Here is a 19,555-nt window from a genome sequence, read left to right as displayed (position 1 = left end):
AGCCAGCCAGCCCGCCATGCCGCCAACCGGTGAGACCGGTCGGTGGTTCTCGACAGAGCAAGCGATCGTTCGCGCGGGCCGGTCTGCCAGAGGTTTCCAGTGGCCAGCAATTGATTGGTCCAGTGCGTGCGTGCGTGCGTGGGCATAGGTACGTACACAGGTTCCAGGTAAGGACGTCCGTGTACGACGGCTGCGTACATGCTCGAGGTACCCTACTTGTTGTTTCGGGATCGGCATCATGTGCGTGCGTGCGTGCGTGCGTGCTGCTGGGTAGGCAGGCAGGCAGGCCGGCAGGCAGGCAGGCAGGCAGGCAGGCACACAGGCAGGCAGCTTGAACAAAGGCACACACTTCGAATCGACGTTGGAGCGAGAAGTCTGGTAGGAGTGAGTCACAAATGAGGGGAGACGGCATTTTTGGAGCGGGTTCACTGGGTGGATGCGATGACGCGATGCAACGCGATGAGATGAGATGGGTGGCTGAACGCCTTCTTCAGCATATGCCGTTGGCACAATTAGTTGGGCTATTGGTCTGATTGACTGACTGGCTGGCAGGCGCAATGTGTTCCTGACCTGGCTTTGTAAGCATGGCCTTCCGCTAGAAGTGGTGGTGATGGTGGTGGTGTGCTACTTGTTCCAAGGGTTCACGCGGCGGCGGCGGGTGTGGGAGGCTAGCATGCTGGTTGGCAGGCAAGCGAAGAAGATTGCGAGGGCGGACAGGGAGCGGGAGAGATAGAGAGACCACTAGGTGGGCGCAGTCGAATTCGAATAGTTTGCATGTGCACTCGACCGCTGCTGCGAGCAGGGGAGTGGGGATGTAGAGAGAGGGAAAGGGAAAAAGGTGGCTTTGTGCGAGCAATTGAGCGGGAGGAGCGGAGCAGCACACGCACTCTCAGTTCTGACAGGTGGGTTCCACACGAGTGCGGCAGGCAGCATGCAGAACCAGTCACTCGCCAGCCAGCGAGACGGCGCTCAGTCAGTCGTTGGTTGGACGGCATTGATATGGGGCATGGCATGGCATTGACGCATGGCATGGCATGGTGCAAGGCTTCCAGCAGGCAAGCAAATGACACGACCACCATGTTTTCACTGCAGCCACAAGAAGCAGAATAGGATCTGCCTTTTTGCTTGCTTAGTTTGCTTGCCCTGCCATTAGTTGCAACGGCGGTGTCATGGCATAGCATCGGCATACATACAGGGCCAGCCGTAGGAGTAGACGCATGGCCAGCGCTTCTCCGGGCAACGCCTAGGGGCAGGCAGTCGATGCAGAAAGGATAAGACACGGTCTGGTGTGATGCGTAGTTTTTTGGCGCCCTCTCTCTCTCTCTCTCTCTCTCCCCCCACGTTCGACCACCCTACGATAAGGTAGCTAGGCGAGGAAGCGGAGCTAGGCCACATGGGGCCGCCATTGCAGTCAAACACGCGACTTGATAACCCAGGGTCTTCCGAAAGGAGCACCGTCGTGGGCGCCACTCTTGCTCTCCTTCTCGTCTTCGGCGCCGGGATACGAGTGCAGATCAACATGTGAGCGCTGTGGACGGTAGGTGTGTAGTTGCTAGGTACAATTGGCGTGCTGCACATGTGAGGGATGATGGATGATGGATGATGCAGTTGATGGAGACGCGCAGACTCGCAGACTCGCGTGGGCTCCTTGCCTCATCTCCAGCGACAGCGGTTACAGGAGAGCGACGAGCAGCAAGCGGCGAATGCCGGCGGATGATGATCAATGTATAGATGCAGTGTCGTAGGTAGGGGAGAGGTGTGGACACTGGGGTAGATGCCCCGGTTGAGGTTGGGGTGTCCGGGGCCAGGCACCCTGGGCAGGCGCGCTCTCGCTTGCGGGTCGCTTAGTCATCCACACTTCGAATTTCGACTTTGCCTTGGCCTCGTCGCAGCGTCTCGACCTGACCTTCGACAACCCTCCCGACACAACAATCAAAATGGTACGGCTCCGCTCATGGCCCCCTCTGCTGCTCCCCTGCCGCTAATGGCCCCGTCTACAGGCTCCCGCTGCGACCGGAGGAAAGAAGCAAAAGAAGAAGTGGTCTAAGGGCAAGGGTACGTTCTCGCCGCTCCTCCTCACACCAACCCGTCCGCGCACGACAGCACCGCATTCCTATCGCCCAGCACGAAACCGCCTCGAAAACGCCATGACTTGAGCTCTTCCCGTCTCCACGTTCCGCACACCGCACGACAAGACATGTCTCCACACCTGGCGGACGCACAAACTCGAATGCAGAGAAAGCAGAATAGCCGCTGACAACCCGCACAGTCAAGGACAAGGCCCAGCACGCCGTTGTCCTCGACAAGACCACCTCCGACAAGCTCGCCAAGGACGTCCAGTCGTACCGTCTGATCACCGTTGCCACGCTCGTCGACAGGCTGAAGATCAACGGCTCGCTTGCCCGCAAGGCGCTCGCCGACCTCGAGGAGAAGGGCCAGATCAAGAAGGTTGTCGGTCACAGCAGGCTCAGCGTCTACAGTACGTCTCTACATCGAAACCTTTCCCTTCAAACTCCGCTGCCGCCTGGAGCCGGGATCATCTTGGAGCAAACGGCGGCAGTGACTTTGTTGAATCCAAGGTTACTCTCCGAAAACTCGCTTGCTAACAAACAATACAGCCCGCGCTGTCGGTCAGGACTAAATTCCCCACGGGTCGTAGATGAAATAAAAATGATGGCTTGAAACGGATACCGGTCACACCTCTTTTTTTCCTCCTTGTTTTCTTCCTGTTGCGGTGAATCAAAGCGGGTCTCTCATCACCATCACGGCGTCTTTACGACGGATATGGACGACTGGCTGTTACTTCTGGGGATGAGAATGCACCAAGGGGCCTTGGGGATTTCCACGCCGAGCGAAAATGGCACAGCTCATGCCGCAATGGATTGCGATTCTTCCCGTCGCACAGAGTGCTGTTCTTGAACTGTGTCTTAACTGCGCGCCTTTGCAGAGCACTCTCGTGCTGCCGAACGTCAAGTTCAGGAAATTCCTTGAATTCAGCTCGCCATGAAGGTTTAATGTGCTGCGAGATCAATCCGCTGTAAACGTCATAAATGCGGGCTCAGGCTGGACAAAATGAACAAGGCGCAATCTGCCAAACAGCCCCAGCTTTTGAGCAATCAATACACCGAGCTATGTCCAATAACGCACACAGATGCCACAAGCAAAAAGCCGCCCAAACCACAATCACGCACCCCCAGATATTTTCACCCACCAAAAGGCCCTTCATGCCTCCCCTACCTGCCAGCCTGGCCAGCCTGCTCCAACGTGCCCTTACTATTCTCCCTGGGCCGGTCCCACCCCCTAACAGGCCGCTGCTTCCTCGCCTTCTCGCACAGCTCGGGCACGGGCACGTCATCGAGCCAGCCCTCGGGCCGCACGACGCGGCCAACGGCGACGTACTCCTTGCCCGTCTCGCCGGCGAAGACGCGCGCCCAGCCGTTGACGGTCTCGGCGACGCGCTTGCGCGCAACGCGCAGGTCGGCCTGGCGCTGGATCTTGCGCTGGGCCGGCGTCAGCGAGGGGGTTGGGGTTGTTGAAGCTGAGGTGGAGGAGGAAGCGTTTTCTTCTTCGTCTACCGGCATGTACATTTGTTCGACGCCGCGTAGGTCCGGTGATAGGTCTGTATCGAAGCAGCCGGTCACGAAGGCGCGCACGGCGTCGCGGCCGGCGAAGAAGGAGTAGCCGCCGCCGGGACCGTAGCTGTTTGGTTGTTAGAACGGTAGTTTTTGTGATTTTTGTTGGAGTGGGTGGTTAAACGCACAAGTGGCGCCCGGCGCTCACGTCGTAGATGGTGCCGTTCAGAGCGAGGTATATGGGCTTGGAGGCGTCGCTACCGTCGTAGGCTTTGAGTTGCTCGTCGGTCAGCAGGACGGGCCCGCTCTGTGGTGGAGTCGTGTTAGCATGTCCTTCTCCTGAAGTACTTGTTTGTTTTCCCAAAGATCGCAATGCGACCATCCAGCAGCCTCTCTACTGTCAGCCTAGACCCTCCTCTTCTCGATCTCCCCCACTTCAATAGCGCGTGTCCTTGCTCTTCACAGATGCGCTGAGCTTCTTCCCCGAGCTCTCACGATCCAAAACCTCTTCCCTTCCCCCCCCCCCCCCCCCCCTTTTTTTTCGCCCCCCTTGCCTCACCGACCAAAAGGAAGCAAACGCAAAAATCCAACTCACCATCCACGCCCTGAGTCCCGCGCCGCGCGCAAACCATGGCCGCCAACCCCACAGCAAGCTATCGCCGGCCGTGACCCAGTAGCTCAGCGCCGTGCTCAGCAGCAGCAGCCCGCCCAGCACGCGCAGCAGATCGACCACACCGATGCCGCCAATGCCACTGTCATCATCCCTGTTGTTCTTGTTCGCCATGCTGTTCGCGGCGCCGGGCCGCGGCTCTCGTTTGGATGTTCGGCCCGGGTTTGGCGGCATATTGGTCGAGGAGGGGGAGTGTATTCGTAGGGCGGCGGTTTGAGCGGAGATGCTTGGTTTGATTGTTTGTGTGAGAAGAGAGGGAGGAGAGATTGCTGCAGATTCGGGGGTCGCGCTGTCGGGTAAGCGGCTGCTGCCGTACGGAGACAGACGTGCGAGGTCGGTCGTGCGGTCGAAGCGGAGGTGGAGCTGTGGTGGCGCAGGCGCTTCGGCGGTATATGGTCCTTCTCTCAATTGAGCAATGAGTGGATGTATTGGGAGTCAAGTCGAGTCTCTCTTCGAGAGCACTGCTGTTGATGGAGACAACGGAACGGTTGGATGGAGAAGGGACCGGCGATGACGCGTTTACGCGAAGCTACATACAAACACCTCCGCATCCCGTACTTCCCGACCTGATTATTCGCACAACTGCTCGGTTCCCTGCCATTGAAGTCTACGGACGCTCCCCAGCCAAAGGGCTTGAAGCAACTTCTGCCCAAGGCAACGACGGAACTGGTTGAATCTAAATCCCGGCCATACCAAGTTGCGTCTGGGGTACAAAAGTATCCTAGGACCCTTTCTTCCACATGACGCCGCGAATCTTCGGATGCGCCAGCAAATGGTCTAGAGGCGAATTGAAATCGCAGGACGATAGTTCGTCGCCTCTTTCCTCCCCTGTCTCCATCATCCTGCCAAACACTGTACACGTATAGCAAGATGGTTTCACATTGCCAACATCTGCAAGCGAGCCTCCTTTCTCATTACCATTAGGTAGCCCGCAAATCCCCAACTCCTCGCTCCCTGTGCTGTGCACCAAGTCTGCGCTTTAGCTTGTTCCAAGAGATATCTTTTCATACAGGATGCAAACCACGGTTGGGCTCGCAGGTGGCAGGAAACATGCGCATTGCCCGGTACAAGTAGACACACCCCTGACCCCTGGCATCGGTGGAAGCGGCTCTCGAGAACCCTGGTTTCGCGTCCATGCTGGCTTACGCAACGGCCATAGAGACGGCTGTGGTTGGCTATTGGCTTTTGACCTTGTCGTCGACAATGGTAGTAATGTACAACTCGAACCACGGGTCGTTGTTGTCCTCGTCATTTTTCTTTCCTTTTTGCTTCGGTTCTTTTTTGAGACTGGTCTCTTTCGCTCTTAAAGCTCCAAGTCTCCAAGTTTCAACGTCCTCCCTCCCATCATCCATTCACTTCTAGAACTTTGTCCATCCTCTCCCCCTCTCATCCAATCTACCCCATCCCATCATCCATTTCTCCCGCCGCAACACCCAGACCCCGGAACCCAGGGCGCCGGCACAGACCCCCCGCTACCACTCCTCACCACCAGCGTACAAAACGAAAGGCAAAAGAGCAAAAAGAAAGCGGGCAAAAAGCAGCAGCAGGTCAGATTGGCCAGGACTTGAACCTGGGACTTGCCGCGGGAGCGATGGTTACCCACGACATGCGTTACCCACTACGCCACCAATCCGTAAACGTTTTGGTTGCTGCTGTATGGTGGAGAAGGGGCTTTGTTTTTTTATATACTGCTGGTTTTTGGAAGAGACGGGTCATGCTGCATGGGTCGGAGAATTTGCATAAAAGAAATGTTGGATTTTTTGTGATCTTGATTTGCTCTTCTGTTTCTGTTCTTGGGATCTGTTACTATTGTACGGCGCAACGCTGTAGAAGCAGAAGCAGAGAGAAGGAAGGTTTCCAAGTTGCCTTGGATTTTGTCACTCTGTTCACGACGGACATGAAATCTGTATTGATCCGACACGACACCATACAGACACAAATCAATCAAGGGTCAATCAGTGAGCAAGTGAGTGAGCGAGCGAGTGAGTGAGTGATTCAGCCGCCCGGACATCAGCAATCCAGCAACCCAGCAGCCCAACTTCGCCTTCGCCTTCGCCTTTGCCAGCCATCCATCCAGCCATATCCAACGCAAGACCACAGGCAGGCAGACACCGAGACAAAACACAAAGCAAATCAAAGCAAAGCAAGCAAAACATGTCCAAGAAAACCCCTCGGGTCCGAGCGTCCTGAGCTCCTCGCGATCCCCAACATCGTCTCCACCACACCCCCTTCATGTCTTCTCCAATGGTGACTGGGCTGGGCTGGGCTGGGCTGGGCTGGGCTGAAAAGCGAACCGAAACCCAAACCAACGCAAGAGGCGAGGTGAGGTGCGTGGCCGAATGGGCGGGCGGTTGGAACGGCACGTTTCAAACAGCCGACGGATGTGAAACGGTGGGTAGTTCCTGGATGGCTCGGGCAGGCAGGCAGGCAGGCACTGCCTGCTTGCTTGCTTGCTGGTTAGTGAGTGCACTAAGGACTATCTACAGCGGTAGGTAGGTACATGTAGGTGGGTGGGGGTTTGGGGTGGATGGGGAGGGAACGGCCGGGGTGGTGCTCGGTTGGGAAGTGAGGGAGGGCAGTGAAATGTTTTGTTCGCTGTGTACGTTGTGTTTTGAGCGTGCTGTGTTGTGCAGGTGCAGCACGTCGGTTTGTTCGCGTCCATGTTTTGGGAGGAGTTGGTGCGTGGTTGAGGATACCAAGGATAGGGGAGTGAAGAGGCCGTTGAGAAAATGATGCTGTCTTGGAAGAACAGTTGCAGAATGAAACGACCGTGACTTTTCGTCCGACAAACTTTCTGTGCCTTTCAGATCACAGAGTATTCTTCGAGTCCACCGGCTTAGTCACCACCACTTGCGCCTCCTCTACTCTTCAGCAACGGGCAACTTTCAATACCTAATATGATAGTGTGAATCAGATGATTAGATATACACGAAAGAAGGATGTCCGTCCTCGCAACCAAAGTTGCGAAATAAGATAGATGTCAAGCACAAAAAAAGGAAAAACACTTCAACTTTTCGAGCCCGCGCCCATCTTCTTCGAGAACCGCCTCGCGTGCCGGGCAAGTGAAGAGCACCCTCCAGTCGAGACATTGTCAAGCCATCTCGAATCAAAACACAAAAGCCGCCGCCTAACCCACGCAGCACGTGGACTCCATCTTTGAAAATTTCCGGTGATTGGAGGAAGAAGAGCGTTCGCTTCCACAGTCTTGCGCAGCCGCAATCTCGCTTTGCGTACTTCTGCCGCCGCCGTCGGAGCAGCAGAAGCGACGCGAAGGCTTTTTCCACAAATGTTTCCCTTTCTCCGCACATGTTTCGGCGACGCCATGGTGAAAAACGGTTGCGCAGCAAGACTAAGAGAGGAACTTCGAAACGAAGGCTCATCACCGCGGGAACACCTGCGCGAGCGCTTCCTGAAAGACGCCGACGTTGTAATCAATCAGGGCCTTCTTCTCCGCGGGGCTGTCGTCCGCCATTAGGCAAATGAGGGCCAGGTATCTATGTGATGTGTCAGTTTTTTCAGTTTTCCCGTTTCCCGTTTCCCATTTTGGCGCCCGCGTCGTTGTGCCAGCATGACGTCCGACGCTGATCACCTCTCTCTCCCCGACGCGGGACCGACAGCCTGGGTAGCATTGCGCCCCGGACGAGGATCATTATTGGGCCGTGTGGTTTTTGCTTTTTTTCCTGGCCCAGTTGATCCTGTCGCACCGTCTCGCTACCAGGTCGATCTCGCTTCCGCCGAAGCCAACGTCATGCAAAGGAAAAGAATTCAGAACTCACTTGTTGATCTCTCTCAGGTAGAGATAGTTATTGCCCTTGCGCTCCATGGTAATCAGGCTTTCGGCGTCATTATTTCCCGTTTCCTCGACTCCGCCGTCGTCAATGTGGCCGTTGTCGTTGGGTCGATCCCATCCGTAAATTTCGCTCACATCCACCACAACGTCAATATAGTCGGAGCAGATTTCGTAGCTTCCAATATCCGTCGGGCTGGTGTCTGTTGCAATGTAGATCTTGCTGAGAACGTCGAAGAGGTATGCCTTTTCGATTCGACACGTGCTGCATAGACTGTTGAGGAGTGCTTCCAGAGTAGGAAGTTGCGGAATCAATTTCTGAATCACTTTGGAAAATGCCTCAAAGATTGAGTGGTCGTAGATGCTCGTCTGGTAGAAGCTGACCGGGGCGTTTTCGTACCCAGCATCTGACAACTCATCTTGCACTCGCTGGATAATGTCGCGGTACGTGTCGCTTTTGTAGTCCTCGGAAAGTCCGTCGACCTTGTGAACAAAGACTTCGACGTTGATGTTTGGGTAGTGGTGCTGCAAGTTCAGGATGGTCGTGTTTAGGCGCGTTATTGCGTCCAAGTACTCGTCTTGGGCGTCAATCACCCAGATGAGGGCGCCAATCTCGTCAAAGATGTTGTCCACATCGAAAGCAGGATCAAAGTAGTCGAGATGGCCGGGAAAATCCCAGACTTGAAAGTCCATGAAAGAGCTACAACTGTCAACTTCAGAACAAGACGAAAGAGCGGACTCTTCAACATACTGCATCGATTCTTTTTTGATCCGTGTCGTTGTTTCCAGATACAGCGTCTCACTCGGTGGCAGCTTGTGAAAGACGACACTCGATATTGAAGATTTGCCGCTCCTGCCATGGGCGCAAAAATCAATATCATGTTGCAACAGTTCCACAAGAACATATTGAATGATCCCACGTCATCTTTACACAGGGCTTGGGACTCACCGTCTCTGGCCCATCAATAGCAGCCTCGGCTTCCCATCGCCAGCTTTGCTGTTTGGAAGTCGCCCCGTGTGGTATCGAGGGGTGACAGGACTCGGCGGGATATCCGCATTTTGGAGGTCCTGAAGATATCGCATCAGAGTAAGTTTTGCAGCAGGTTTAAACCTGTCGAACGCGGCAGGGTTGCAGTGAAACGCTTCCCCCATCTCCTGTCCGGGCTCGCAGGGCGCTGGGATGGATAGGTAAGAGGATGCCATGACGAGAACGGAGCAAGCTCAAACAGAGTGGTCTAGGGGTGTGGACAGCAGAGTGAACAGTGAGTTGCGCCGATGATGTCGCCAGCCCCATCAAGTGTGGGGAGAAGGAGGAATTTCGGGGAATAATGCTCAAGCAAGCTCAGCCCTCATCTTGTGGCGACGTCTCGGGGTCTTTTATGGGAGAGTGGGTGAAGATGCGAAACGTGACGGGTTGGCCAAACTGAGGTGGGTGCAGCGGGTCGAGCGGGTCGAGTGTACGTGAAAGTGCACACGTCAGGAAGAGAGGCGGCTCAAGAAAAGAAAAAGAGTGAAATGGGAGATAAGGAGTGAGTACGTCCAAGCTGTGACGTCTTACAGCAGCGGTGCGCAAAGTCCAGGTGTACGAAGAGGTGAAGAGGGGACAGGGGTGTGATTGGATATCATGTCTCAGGCTCAGTGGATACACGATTGTGCGGAAGCAAGCGCAGCAGGCAAGATCCTGCTCCTGACCCAGCGCAGTGGACGAGGCGGAAGATTACGAAGGTGGAAGCGTCCAAGGGAGTGGGAAGGAGAGTAACGTGGCACAAGAGGGGCTTTCTCACACGACGCGAGTGCTGGCAGGAATGCCAGAGCGGGCGGCCAAGATGCAGAGCTTTTCGGGAATGTCGCCCAAGATGCGCAAAATGTGCAACGGTAGGGCTGAGCTGCAGAGCGGGACGGGGGAGAGGGAGCAATGGAGGCAAAGGAGGACTGGCGCAGGGGTAGGGTAGTAGGGTAGGGACGAAAGGGGCCAGGAGGACGAGGCCGCACAAAGACGGCAGCGCAAGAGACGACAAGAAGAAGACGAAGAGACGGAGGGAAAGGGGGACAGGAGAAGAGGTTGGAGAGTCGTGGAAAAATAAAACGGCAGCGGAACCTCACCTTCATCATGGCCGGCAGTATAAAAAAGTCGTCGGTGCACTTGGTGCCCAAGCACGGACTTTGGCGGGCGGAGGCGTCCCTTGCGGGTTCGGGTTCAGGTTCAGGTTCAGGTTCGATCTCTGACACAGGACAGCGCAGGCACAGCTCGGGCCGTTGATCGGCTTGGTCGAACGGATGGCTTGGTGGTTGATCGAGTAGGCGATGGCGGAGTCGAGTCGGCGTGGAAGCCGGCGGGTAAGGTGGATGGGGGGGGGGAGTGTCTGGGAGAGGGCGAAAAGCAGTCAGTAGTAGGTAGGTTGCAACGTTTCCGACGCCGAAGCTCAAGCTCCAGCTCCAGCTCCAGCTCCAGCTCCCACCTCAGGCCGGGCCCGCGGCCGCCAACCAACGGTGGAGCTATGGGCGAGCTGCGGCCCGGTTGCGACTCTCTCTCTCTCTCTCTCTCTCTCTCTCTCTCTCTCTCTCTCTCTCTCTGTTCCTGGCCTGCCCGGAATGCTCACCTCCATCTTGCGCTGTTGATGCGTGCAGTTCCAGTTGCAGGCCACGTCGCCGTCGCGTCTCCACAGCAAGGCACGCACGCACGCGTATGACACGGCCAAAAGAAACACCACAGACAACCAACGCAGCCCTGCCAGCGGCATCCGGGGCCGACAAACCCGTCCTGTCCTTCCGCCTTCCCCGTCTCGCCCTAACGCAAGGAACCACCTCCACACGGCTACCGCCCCTGTCACATTTGACGGCCTTTTCTGCGCTCCATAAACATCACACTCCTCGCATGGCCTCAACTTTTCACGCGATACGAAACCCCCCCTCCCCCTCAGACCCTCCTCTGCGCCGAGCGTTGGATGCATGGCGTAGATCACGGAAAATTGGCACCATCACACCTCAGATCTTTCACACACGCGGAGAGCTGCAGCATCTATCAAACCCACATCCATGCTACCTGTCAGAAAAAGAGAAAACAGAGAGTCGTCCCGTCGTTCCCCAGCCGCCGTCACATCCGCCCGCCCTGGCCCTTCTCAGACACCCGCCTCTCAATCAGGAACTCGACCAGAACACCAGTCCAACCCCTGTATCTGCGCCACGCCGAAAAGAGCCGCCGACATGACGTCCCATGATTCAAGCTGTCTCGACTGGGCTGCCTCAAGCGCCCAAGCCAGAACCTGCATGCATAAACTCCTGGACCACCGTTGAACCTAAACCGAAACGAATTACTTATTCACCTGCTCCTGGACTCTGCCCCCATCACAGCCGCGCTGACCAAGCCCAGCCCGCCCAAAATGAACAAGCCCCAAGCCAGAGCTGCTGCCTCTGCCTCTTCCTTGACCGTCTCCTCGTACTCCTCTTCGTGGTCTTGCCGGGCAAGCTGTGCTGCAGTGGCAGCCGTTGGCTCGTAGTCGGCGTCGTCAGCAGTGTCACCGTCATTCGCCGCCCGGGGACGCAGCTTGCGCAGGCTACGCTGCTTCTCTGTTGGCGCAGGCGTAGTAGAGGCCGTCGAGTTTTTCCTAGGTCGACCACGGCCACGCTTGGGAGGTGAGCTTGACGTAGCAGTGGCAGTTGCTTCACTCTTGATCTCACGGGTTGGCTGCTTGAATGACACGTGCTTTTCGTCTTCCGCAGCCCCCCGAGGCAAAGGCAGGACGCTACGCAGCATTTCGCTCACGTCCAGATTCCTCACCGCCGCCCAGAGGCAGAGCGTGAAGCCCGTCAGCACCACGTCCCATCCCACTGCGCTGATTATGGGCTCGTCGCTGATTGCTTCCAGAAGTTTAGACACGGTCGAGCCTAGCTTGGACAACATCGATCGCTGCTCATATGGGTGCGTATTCCAGATGAAGTCGTAAGAGCGCCGGACGCGGTCGTGGGTCCTGAGCATACCTCCCCAGAACGTCCAGTGGATGAAGAAGCCAAGCGATACCGTAGCCAAGGCACGGTAGATGGTGCTGTCCGAGTGACGCGATACGTGCCGATTTTCGTGATTCTTTCGCAGACTTTGAGGAAGGAACTAAGTGTGTTAGCATTTTGTTGCAACGAAGAAGAATACATCCTAGCTTACCCGCATTCCTACCGCAAGAAGGCCCTGGAGCAGGTAGAATGATATGCCTGCGGCATTGGATACGCTGCTAGAGCCTTGAGTAGGCAGATACCAGATTGACGCGGCGGACGCAAGCGCAAGCGTCAGGTATATGGCTGGATGCGGCGTTGACAGGGAGGCTTTGGTGGAGACAGGGCTGAGCAGTATCATGATGAAGAACAGGCTCTGGGCGACACTAAGTCCGGCGAACTCAGCAATCGGCCAGAGAGCCACGAGCTGCATCTTTGGAATGTCGCGACGATGGCCTGCCATGACACATCAGCATCCAAGGTGATGGAGTATGGGCCAAGAATACCTTCAACGCCCACGAATGCTGCGAAGGCTTGTTTGGCGATTAGAAGCTGCTGCGTCCACCAAAGCCCTTTGCTCGTCCCAAGCGCGACGTTGATGAACTCTCGCGCCGGCCTCATGTCCTGCCACCAACGGCCAAGCTGCCAATTCCAATCATCCTCACCGGCGTACCACCCGTCCCAAAGCGCACCCGGAGTGACTTCGCCCTTGTCTTTGGCCCACGCGTCATACGAGGCCACAAGCGCGGTGGTAGAGTGGTAGAGAAGCACCAGAAGGCTGGCAGCGGCGAGGTATCCGAATCGAGCAATGTTTTTCTTTCTTTGCTCGGTGCGCGCGCGCGTCGTGTGCGTTGGAGGCAGCGTCTTCGATGCCTTGCTGAGGTGGTTGATGATGGCGACGAGGCAAACGTCTACAAGAAAGAACTTGGAGAAGATGGCAAGCAGAGGATCGCGATTCGAGTTAGCAACGTCGGATTCGACGGGCGCCATGGCTGCAGCGTGCGATGGGAGCGCGTTGACCGTATGTGATGCGATGACGCAATTGGTGTTGGTCCGGGAGGCTGATTTGAATCAGCTCCAGGGCGTTTGGTTCTCAGTGGGGATGTCGGGGAATGTTGCGTGAAAGAGACGCGAATACTTGGTCTGTCGGGAAAGCGCAAACCTCGCGTCAGTACAAGAACGCTGTCATTGTTGTTTGTTGGGTTGCAGGTTTCCGTTCCAGGTGTCGCGTGCAAGGAAGCTCCCGAGCTGAGGTGCGGGACGTGCGCAAGTCATGAAGGCAAGGGGTGCGCGGGGAAATGACTCGACGTCTCCGAGCATGTCGTAATTCCGCAAGGTGGTGGAATGCACGCGCGTCCTGCGGTTCCTTCTATTCATATCTCACCAACCGAAGCCCAACAACCTCGACGCATTCTCCCGGCACTGGGCTTGACTTTACCTCTCAACGCGCACCACCAGTCATGTACCACCTCTTCAAAGGCCTCTACCTGTACGCAACCAGCAAAGAAGGTCAGTACCACCAATCAACCTTTCAAATGCCTTGAGCGACGGATCGCCATCGCATATACGAGGCTTGCGTCCTGACAGTTTGATTGCAGAGTACTCCATCCTCCTCCTTGGTCTAGACAACGCTGGAAAGACGACACTGCTTGAGCAGTTCAAAGCGCTCCACTCTGCGACCCTCCACCCAAAGCTCAAGACCGTCCCCACTGTTGGCCAAAATGTCTCGACCATCACTCTGCCGGACATGTACCTCAAGATATGGGACGTTGGTGGACAGCACTCCCTGCGCGGCCTCTGGCAAAGCTACTACGCTTCCTGCCACGCCATTGTCTTCGTCATTGACAGCAGCGACGTTGGCGACGCAGACCTGACCAAGCTGGGCGATCGCAATGCTGAGGACGAGGTCGACGGCCGCTTAGAGGAGTGCCGCATGGTGCTGGAAGACGTACTGCAGCATGAGGATACCGAAGGCGTGCCTTTGCTAGTGCTGGCCAACAAGCAAGACCGCGAGGACTGCGTCGAGGTGGTGCGGATAAAAGAAGGGCTAGTGCGCAAGGTCTTTGAGGGCGAAAAGGGCGGCGCTGTGAGAGACAGCCGTGTGCTGCCGTGCAGCGCATTGACGGGGACAGGTGTCAAAGAGGCGGTCGACTGGCTCTGCAGTAGGGTCAAATGGAACAAGGAGGCAAGGCCGCCCGTGATGCGGTAAAAGGAGGTGGATCATTCCATGACGTTAAGCTTGGAGTGGTGAAGATGTTGCAAGAGCAAGCCGCATGCCGCTGGTGTACTCGTGGGCGATTCTTGGAGTTCTGGACGGTAAGGTAACCATGGTTTTTTGATCCTCCTTTCTCATATCGACTTTTCCTCCTGAGAGCTGGACAGGGTCGGCTCTATCATACAAATCACTAGATACCCTTCAGATTTCATCGTATCATTCAACAATCCGGTCTCATCTCCTCCAGCTGATAAGCTTCCAAACGTTGGATACAGGCACCATCAATGCCGAATCATTCCCCCTTTCGAAAGAAACCGGAATCAAAATCAGCTTTTAGGATCATGGGGAACACAAAGATCTCCCCACGTGCTCCAGGCGGGTGATTACAGGCCACATCGATCAGGACACCGGCATATGCCGATCGGATTCTAAATTGATGAGGAGCATTCGCAACCTCCGCTCAATCAGCTCCTGAAGCGCGCTTGAGTCGGATGTGGCACTTTGTGCTCCTCTTCGCGAACTCGAATCATCTGGTCTGGCCCGCCTTCGCATGAAAAAAACAGGACTCGTTGATTGCTCGTTGATTGAGTTGATGTATTCATTCTCGATGGCCATCACAGCCGAGCACTGCATGAAACTGTCAACAGCTACATGAATATGCGCCTGGGACCATAGCCGAGGCGCAATAGAACAAATGGGCCGATCCGACGGTCCTCCAATTTTGTGTCCGCCCAAATTGCTCCCTGGAGATCACCATGAGTCTTCAAACTTGAAAACCTTCCGAGCACTTGTTTTTCCTTGTTGCCAGGGCCTCGAATCAAACCAAACATAACGCCTCGCTCGCCGTGAAATACCGGGAAGAAGAAAACGCCGCCTCGCATGGGGCTTGCATCGGAAAAAATGAGAATGGAGATGTGGAAAGCCGTTTTTTCAAATGGTGACGGCCCAGTCCTTGGTACGCACCACGGCCTCTGGTCGTTCGGCCGTGGCGCTCATTTTCGCTCTCTCCTCGGCGGCGGCCTCCCTCCTGACGGCGTCGTAGCTGGGTGGAGGAGGAGAGCCGGAGGCAGGAGCGTCGACGATGACGGGATTGAGGAAGATGGTGCTCTGGATTCGCTGAACGCGACGCTCGTTTTCCCAGCGGTAGCGGTCAAAGTTTTCGCGGTATTCCCTTTCTGCGTCGCGTAGGGCCTTGCGACGCTGCCGTGCTCTTCGGGAGAGAAGCGAGCCGCAGCTGAGGAAGATGGATGGCATTGTAGGTTGTGGATGGTGGCCTTTTGTTTGCTGGACAAATTTGACCGAGGCTGAGAGCGGGGAGTGTGGGAATTGACCGGATCCGGCCCACGGTCTTGGAGATGGAAGATGTATGTGTGTTAAGGTTTGAGCAAACGTGGGGGACGAGCAGCAGCGAATGATTCGAGATGCAGTATTAAAGCCAGATGGAGACGGCTATTGCAGGTGGAGGAGATGCAGGGCGAAGAGACCGGTCAAGTGGTAGACGCAGGGCAAGAGATCAAGTCGAGATTAGTGAAGGCAAGAGGCACCGGTGGAGAGGATAAACACCAAGAGATCGGTGGGTTCTCAGATTTGAGCAAGAAACGGGAGCCAAAAAGATGTTTCTTTTGCATGGGCGGACCTGGGGACGCGCGCGGTGGTTGGCTAGCGCGTGCGGTTTCGTCATGGCAACGACGGGCCAGCCAAGGTGATGGCAAAGCTTGACGCCGTCGTTGGAGCTGGATCGACACCAGGAGCAGCCATTTCCCTGGATGTCTCCGCCCGGCCCGCAGCAACAACGCATCTCCCGGTATTGGCATAGTATAATAATGTAAGTCTGATGCCGGCGGGGACCGGTGACGAGGCCGCGGGACGCGCCGTTGGACGACGTTGTCAGGTCAAGGTGAGGGTGAGGGTGAGAAAACACCGAGAGACGTAAACATGGCTCGGTTGATTGGACACGAGTAAGAAGGGGGATGCTGGAGTTGAGTTGGCGCGTTACAGCAAAGGCTGTTTTCGCGGGGATTGGACTGGTCACTCACTCACTGGACGCGCAAGCCAGAAAAAGAAAGGAAAAAAAAAAAAAAAAAAAAAACCAATTGTCTACAAGCTAAGCTGCTAGCGGGCTGCCAAGGCGACCAATGGCCATGTTGCCCGTCTCCCCTCGTCCATCTCCAACAACACAACTCGACTTCAGTTCTGTTAACATCAACAACTGGAGCTATGGCTGCAAGCCGACCCGAGACCTGGCAATGAAATGGCTGGAGCTGGGCGGTGCACCGAGTCCAAGCGGGTCCTGGTCCTGGTCCTGGTCCTGGTCCTGGTCCCTGTCGCCGGCCGGCGGGAGGTCCCACTTGGTCTGGTTCGCTATTCTTTTGGGGCTTCATGGCCGACGGGACGTGACGAGCAAAAGCTGCTCTGCGCCGACTGAACGACGTCCTCGAGGCCCAGAGTCGCCGTCATGATGATCCATCTCAGGCTGCATGTCAGAGCAGAGGTGCGCGCTGATCTGCTGAGCCATTCCCCAGTCTGTCTCAGCCGCGCCGCTGCCTTCGTGCAGTGCAGGGCGTCGTATCCATCCTCCCGAAAATCGACTTTGTGCTCCACTTTGAGCGCGCGTGTGCCTGCGCTGCTACATCACCTACATCTATCTACCCTACCTTGGCTATCCTGCCTGACCCCAATCTCTCCCTCCTCCGTCTTGCTTGTCCGCCCTGTTTGCCCTTTTCGCTGCGCTTGCTCTGTTGGCTACACCTGCCCACAGCCCTAATTCTGTCATCAATCTCTCTCGGCCTTACCGCACTTTTGCGATTCCTATCCCTCGGTCGTGCGACGAGCCTGTCATACACCTACGAGTCTCCGCCGCCCGCCTTTTTCCCTCGCCCTCCCATCCTCCAGAACCCTAAACCTGCCGCTCGCCCACGACCAAAACTCGGCCTCGACCAACAAGACGCGCGCTGCGCCTGAGACCGCGACGACCGCGACGCCATCGCTCTGTATATACGCGCATGGGGCAGCTGCCGACCACCGACTGAAGTCCAATTGCTGGCATATCGAAGCACTCCGTCCAACTTTCTCCTCCGCCAAGACAAGACTCAATGCCGTCGCGGCCTCGGCACGAGTACATGACCGTGAGCGATTTGAACGCCGAGAGAGAAGCCGTGCCTGTGAGTCGTCATTTTCCAAATGCCAACTTCTCCTCTGATGCCTTTCTAGTGGTATTGGAGAGTGACAGCTCTGCTCGCAACATGGATGATATTCGGAGGGTGAGTCTGCAGCAATTCCACCCATCATCAGTTCCTGCTGACGTCGCGACTAAAGATATGTCATCATGACTCCCCTGTTCCATGATAATCCAAACGACATGATAGCAATCGATCCCAAAATCCTCACCATTTTCGTCATTGCGCTCTTCATCGTCGGATACTCCCTCACCGGCATCGTCTGCGTCGCCGTCAAATCCTGGGAGTTTCAAACTGAATCCGTTTTTTTACCGACCATCACCTCGTCGGCTCTGGGTCTCCTGACTGCGTTGTACAACTTTCTAGTATACCAGCACACCCAATGGAACGCTGCTACCATCATCGCGATTGTCCTCTCTGCCGGCATGTCAATCATCTACACCGTCTTTTTCTTCCTCACGACCCGACGCATCAGCAAGCTCCGCGCCAAATTGACCGCGGAGAGAGCGTCGACAGATGCTATCTTGCAGCCCGAGACTACGCCATATGACGCCTGGATCGCCAACATGTTCCCATCTGTCCGTCGCCTACCGCCCGACTACGTTCCCCCAGCGGAACAGGAGCCTTACCGGCCGTACTACCGCACCGAGGAGGAAGTAGTCAATGAGCAATTCGCCAAACTGCTCAAGCAAAGGGAACAAGAATCAAGACTGTCTCCGGCCGCCAGCACGAGCACTTTCCGCATCGATCTGCCGCAGAATGACGAGTCGGACAACGAGGCTAGCCCTGATGCGAGGAGGACGGGCACGCTGCGAGGCATGCTGAGGCCGCAAATCCCGGCAAGGTCGCATGGACAGCCACCACATGGGCACACGCTCCACGAATACTACGCCGTAGGGGCATCGTCTGTACCCGGACAGCTCCAGGACTGGAACCGGGGGCGGTCGAGCGCAAGAACTGAAACGGGGGCGCCGAGAACAAAAAGCAGAGAAGAGCGCCGGACAGAGATTGAGCTGGGCCGCATGTCGTCGTAAAAACTACCCGGCGCACGACGACATCTTGGAAGCCACATTTTTAGGAGTTTACAGATGGGCGTTTTTTTGGTTCCAGCATCTTCCCCGTCTAGGTCCTGGGTTTGTATTGGTGAGCGAAAGACTTCATTGTAAGGTGTCGGCGGTGTTTTTCTTTTCTTTCGTCCTTTCTTTTTCTCCGTCATTATTACTCATTCGTCTCGTCTCGGATGTCCATTTCTGAACGACCCTGTTGATCACGCTGTCGAGACTCGATACTACCCACCTAAACGCACATCTTGTACATTATGCGTACGGCTTCTGCGCTGCATACGTATGCGCCTTTCTGATATCCATCCTACACATACCATAGCCTGTGTAGCTACCTAGCCAGCTCCTTGATAATGCACCATGCCAATCTAATCATCTAACCATCTTTGACGCCAGTTCCCTCTTCTCTAAACGAGCATCACTCAGTTCGTCACAGCCCCCGGCGTTCCCCACCTCACCACCGCTCTCTCCAGTCTTCCTACGCACATACGCCAATGCAGGACCGCACGCTCATTAGGTGCACCGCCTCAAATAAGCAGCAACGGCAGCATCAGCACCAGCCTCAGCACCAGCCTCAGGCTCAGTCGCAGGCCCACCCGCCAGCTGCTCCACCGCTCCACTGCTCCACCGCTCCTCCAACACGGTACCGCAACGCCGGGAACCCTTTCCTTTGGCCCCGCGCCTCAGCCTTCCTGCATAGGTGGCATGATGCCCCTGTCTTCTTTTCCCCTGCGTGCGTGCGTGTGGATGCACTCGCGCAGAGAGAGTAGGACGGAAATAGCCTCATCGATCTGAGGAACGAAGCGGGAACGGGAGGAACAGCAGCAGTCAGGTACGTGTGTATGTATGTACGGCCACAGCCGCCGCCGCCGCAGCTGTACGTGTGTGTATGCGTGCGTCTGTGCGCACTGCTTGACGCCACGGCTACCGACCTTAACCAACCTAACCTACCACAGCCCGTCCATCCACGCGTGTTGAAACTGTTTCATGACTGCTTTCAAGTCCTTTGACACACTCCGACCTTAATGACCACATCCAAGAGCCACCGACCACTCTTCTTTGGTTTGGCCACCACTTCTTAGAAAAAAGC

At 56.1% G+C, this 19,555-nt stretch overlaps 8 protein-coding genes and 1 non-coding gene across 9 annotated transcripts; 4 read left to right on the top strand and 5 right to left on the bottom strand.

Annotated features, from left to right (window-relative positions):
- Nucleotides 1-16: 16 nt before the first annotated feature.
- IWZ02DRAFT_489087 (40S ribosomal protein eS25) lies at nt 17-2,641 on the top strand (the record flags this gene model as incomplete). Its single annotated transcript, XM_066769534.1, has 5 exons — nt 17-29; nt 1,849-1,940; nt 2,001-2,055; nt 2,270-2,479; nt 2,619-2,641. 5 exons carry the CDS (start codon nt 17-19, stop codon nt 2,639-2,641), a joined length of 393 nt encoding a protein of 130 aa, XP_066624675.1.
- Nucleotides 2,642-3,233: 592 nt separating this feature from the next.
- IWZ02DRAFT_374049 (uncharacterized protein) lies at nt 3,234-4,356 on the bottom strand (the record flags this gene model as incomplete). The annotated part of the gene is made up of 3 exons (XM_066764744.1): nt 3,234-3,699; nt 3,761-3,879; nt 4,168-4,356. The coding sequence occupies 3 exons, from the start codon at nt 4,354-4,356 to the stop codon at nt 3,234-3,236; spliced, it is 774 nt and encodes a 257-aa protein (XP_066624674.1).
- Nucleotides 4,357-5,422: 1,066 nt separating this feature from the next.
- On the top strand, nt 5,423-6,258 carry IWZ02DRAFT_446976 (uncharacterized protein; the record flags this gene model as incomplete). The annotated part of the gene is made up of 1 exon (XM_066767258.1): nt 5,423-6,258. A coding segment is annotated over exon 1 (395 nt), but the record flags the coding sequence as incomplete, so codon positions are not given.
- Nucleotides 5,792-5,875, bottom strand: IWZ02DRAFT_t35. Its single transcript has one exon. It is a non-coding gene; the product is annotated as a tRNA-Thr (tRNA).
- Nucleotides 6,259-7,621: 1,363 nt separating the features above from the next.
- On the bottom strand, nt 7,622-9,112 carry IWZ02DRAFT_374032 (ras-related GTP-binding protein-like protein C; the record flags this gene model as incomplete). The annotated part of the gene is made up of 4 exons (XM_066764740.1): nt 7,622-7,736; nt 8,019-8,729; nt 8,781-8,882; nt 8,979-9,112. The coding sequence occupies 4 exons, from the start codon at nt 9,110-9,112 to the stop codon at nt 7,622-7,624; spliced, it is 1,062 nt and encodes a 353-aa protein (XP_066624672.1).
- Nucleotides 9,113-10,408: 1,296 nt separating this feature from the next.
- Nucleotides 10,409-10,991, bottom strand: IWZ02DRAFT_446969 (uncharacterized protein). Its single transcript, XM_066767257.1, has one exon. The coding sequence runs from the start codon at nt 10,978-10,980 to the stop codon at nt 10,453-10,455; it is 528 nt and encodes a 175-aa protein (XP_066624671.1). The 5' UTR covers nt 10,981-10,991; the 3' UTR covers nt 10,409-10,452.
- Nucleotides 10,992-13,379, bottom strand: IWZ02DRAFT_446967 (uncharacterized protein). The gene is made up of 3 exons (XM_066767256.1): nt 12,520-13,379; nt 12,186-12,469; nt 10,992-12,134 (listed from the first exon to the last, which is right to left on the bottom strand). Exons 1-3 carry the CDS (start codon nt 13,001-13,003, stop codon nt 11,349-11,351), a joined length of 1,554 nt encoding a protein of 517 aa, XP_066624670.1. The 5' UTR covers nt 13,004-13,379; the 3' UTR covers nt 10,992-11,348.
- A 94-nt stretch (nt 13,380-13,473) lies between these two features.
- IWZ02DRAFT_489083 (P-loop containing nucleoside triphosphate hydrolase protein) lies at nt 13,474-14,222 on the top strand (the record flags this gene model as incomplete). The annotated part of the gene is made up of 2 exons (XM_066769533.1): nt 13,474-13,522; nt 13,612-14,222. The coding sequence occupies 2 exons, from the start codon at nt 13,474-13,476 to the stop codon at nt 14,220-14,222; spliced, it is 660 nt and encodes a 219-aa protein (XP_066624669.1).
- A 3,098-nt stretch (nt 14,223-17,320) lies between these two features.
- On the top strand, nt 17,321-18,438 carry IWZ02DRAFT_489081 (uncharacterized protein; the record flags this gene model as incomplete). Its single annotated transcript, XM_066769532.1, has 3 exons — nt 17,321-17,389; nt 17,439-17,488; nt 17,544-18,438. 3 exons carry the CDS (start codon nt 17,321-17,323, stop codon nt 18,436-18,438), a joined length of 1,014 nt encoding a protein of 337 aa, XP_066624668.1.
- Nucleotides 18,439-19,555: the final 1,117 nt, after the last annotated feature.

Source organism: Phyllosticta citriasiana, assembly GCF_038021145.1.
Source record: "Phyllosticta citriasiana strain CBS 120426 chromosome Unknown IWZ02scaffold_4, whole genome shotgun sequence".
In the NCBI taxonomy this organism is placed as follows: Eukaryota; Fungi; Ascomycota; class Dothideomycetes; order Botryosphaeriales; family Phyllostictaceae; genus Phyllosticta; species Phyllosticta citriasiana.
This window is presented reverse-complemented; position numbering and strand designations above follow the sequence as displayed.

Excerpts from the sequence above, each read along its gene's own strand:
- IWZ02DRAFT_446969 (XM_066767257.1), bottom strand. The coding sequence starts at position 10,980 with ATGCATCCAACGCTCGGCGCAGAGGAGGGTCTGAGGGGGAGGGGGGGT.
- IWZ02DRAFT_446967 (XM_066767256.1), bottom strand. The coding sequence starts at position 13,003 with ATGGCGCCCGTCGAATCCGACGTTGCTAACTCGAATCGCGATCCTCTG. Across the intron at positions 12,470-12,519 it reads AGCATTCGTGGGCGTTGAAG|GCCATCGTCGCGACATTCCA; the intron begins GTATTCTTGGCC and ends GTGTCATGGCAG. Across the intron at positions 12,135-12,185 it reads TTCTTGCGGTAGGAATGCGG|TTCCTTCCTCAAAGTCTGCG; the intron begins GTAAGCTAGGAT and ends TAACACACTTAG.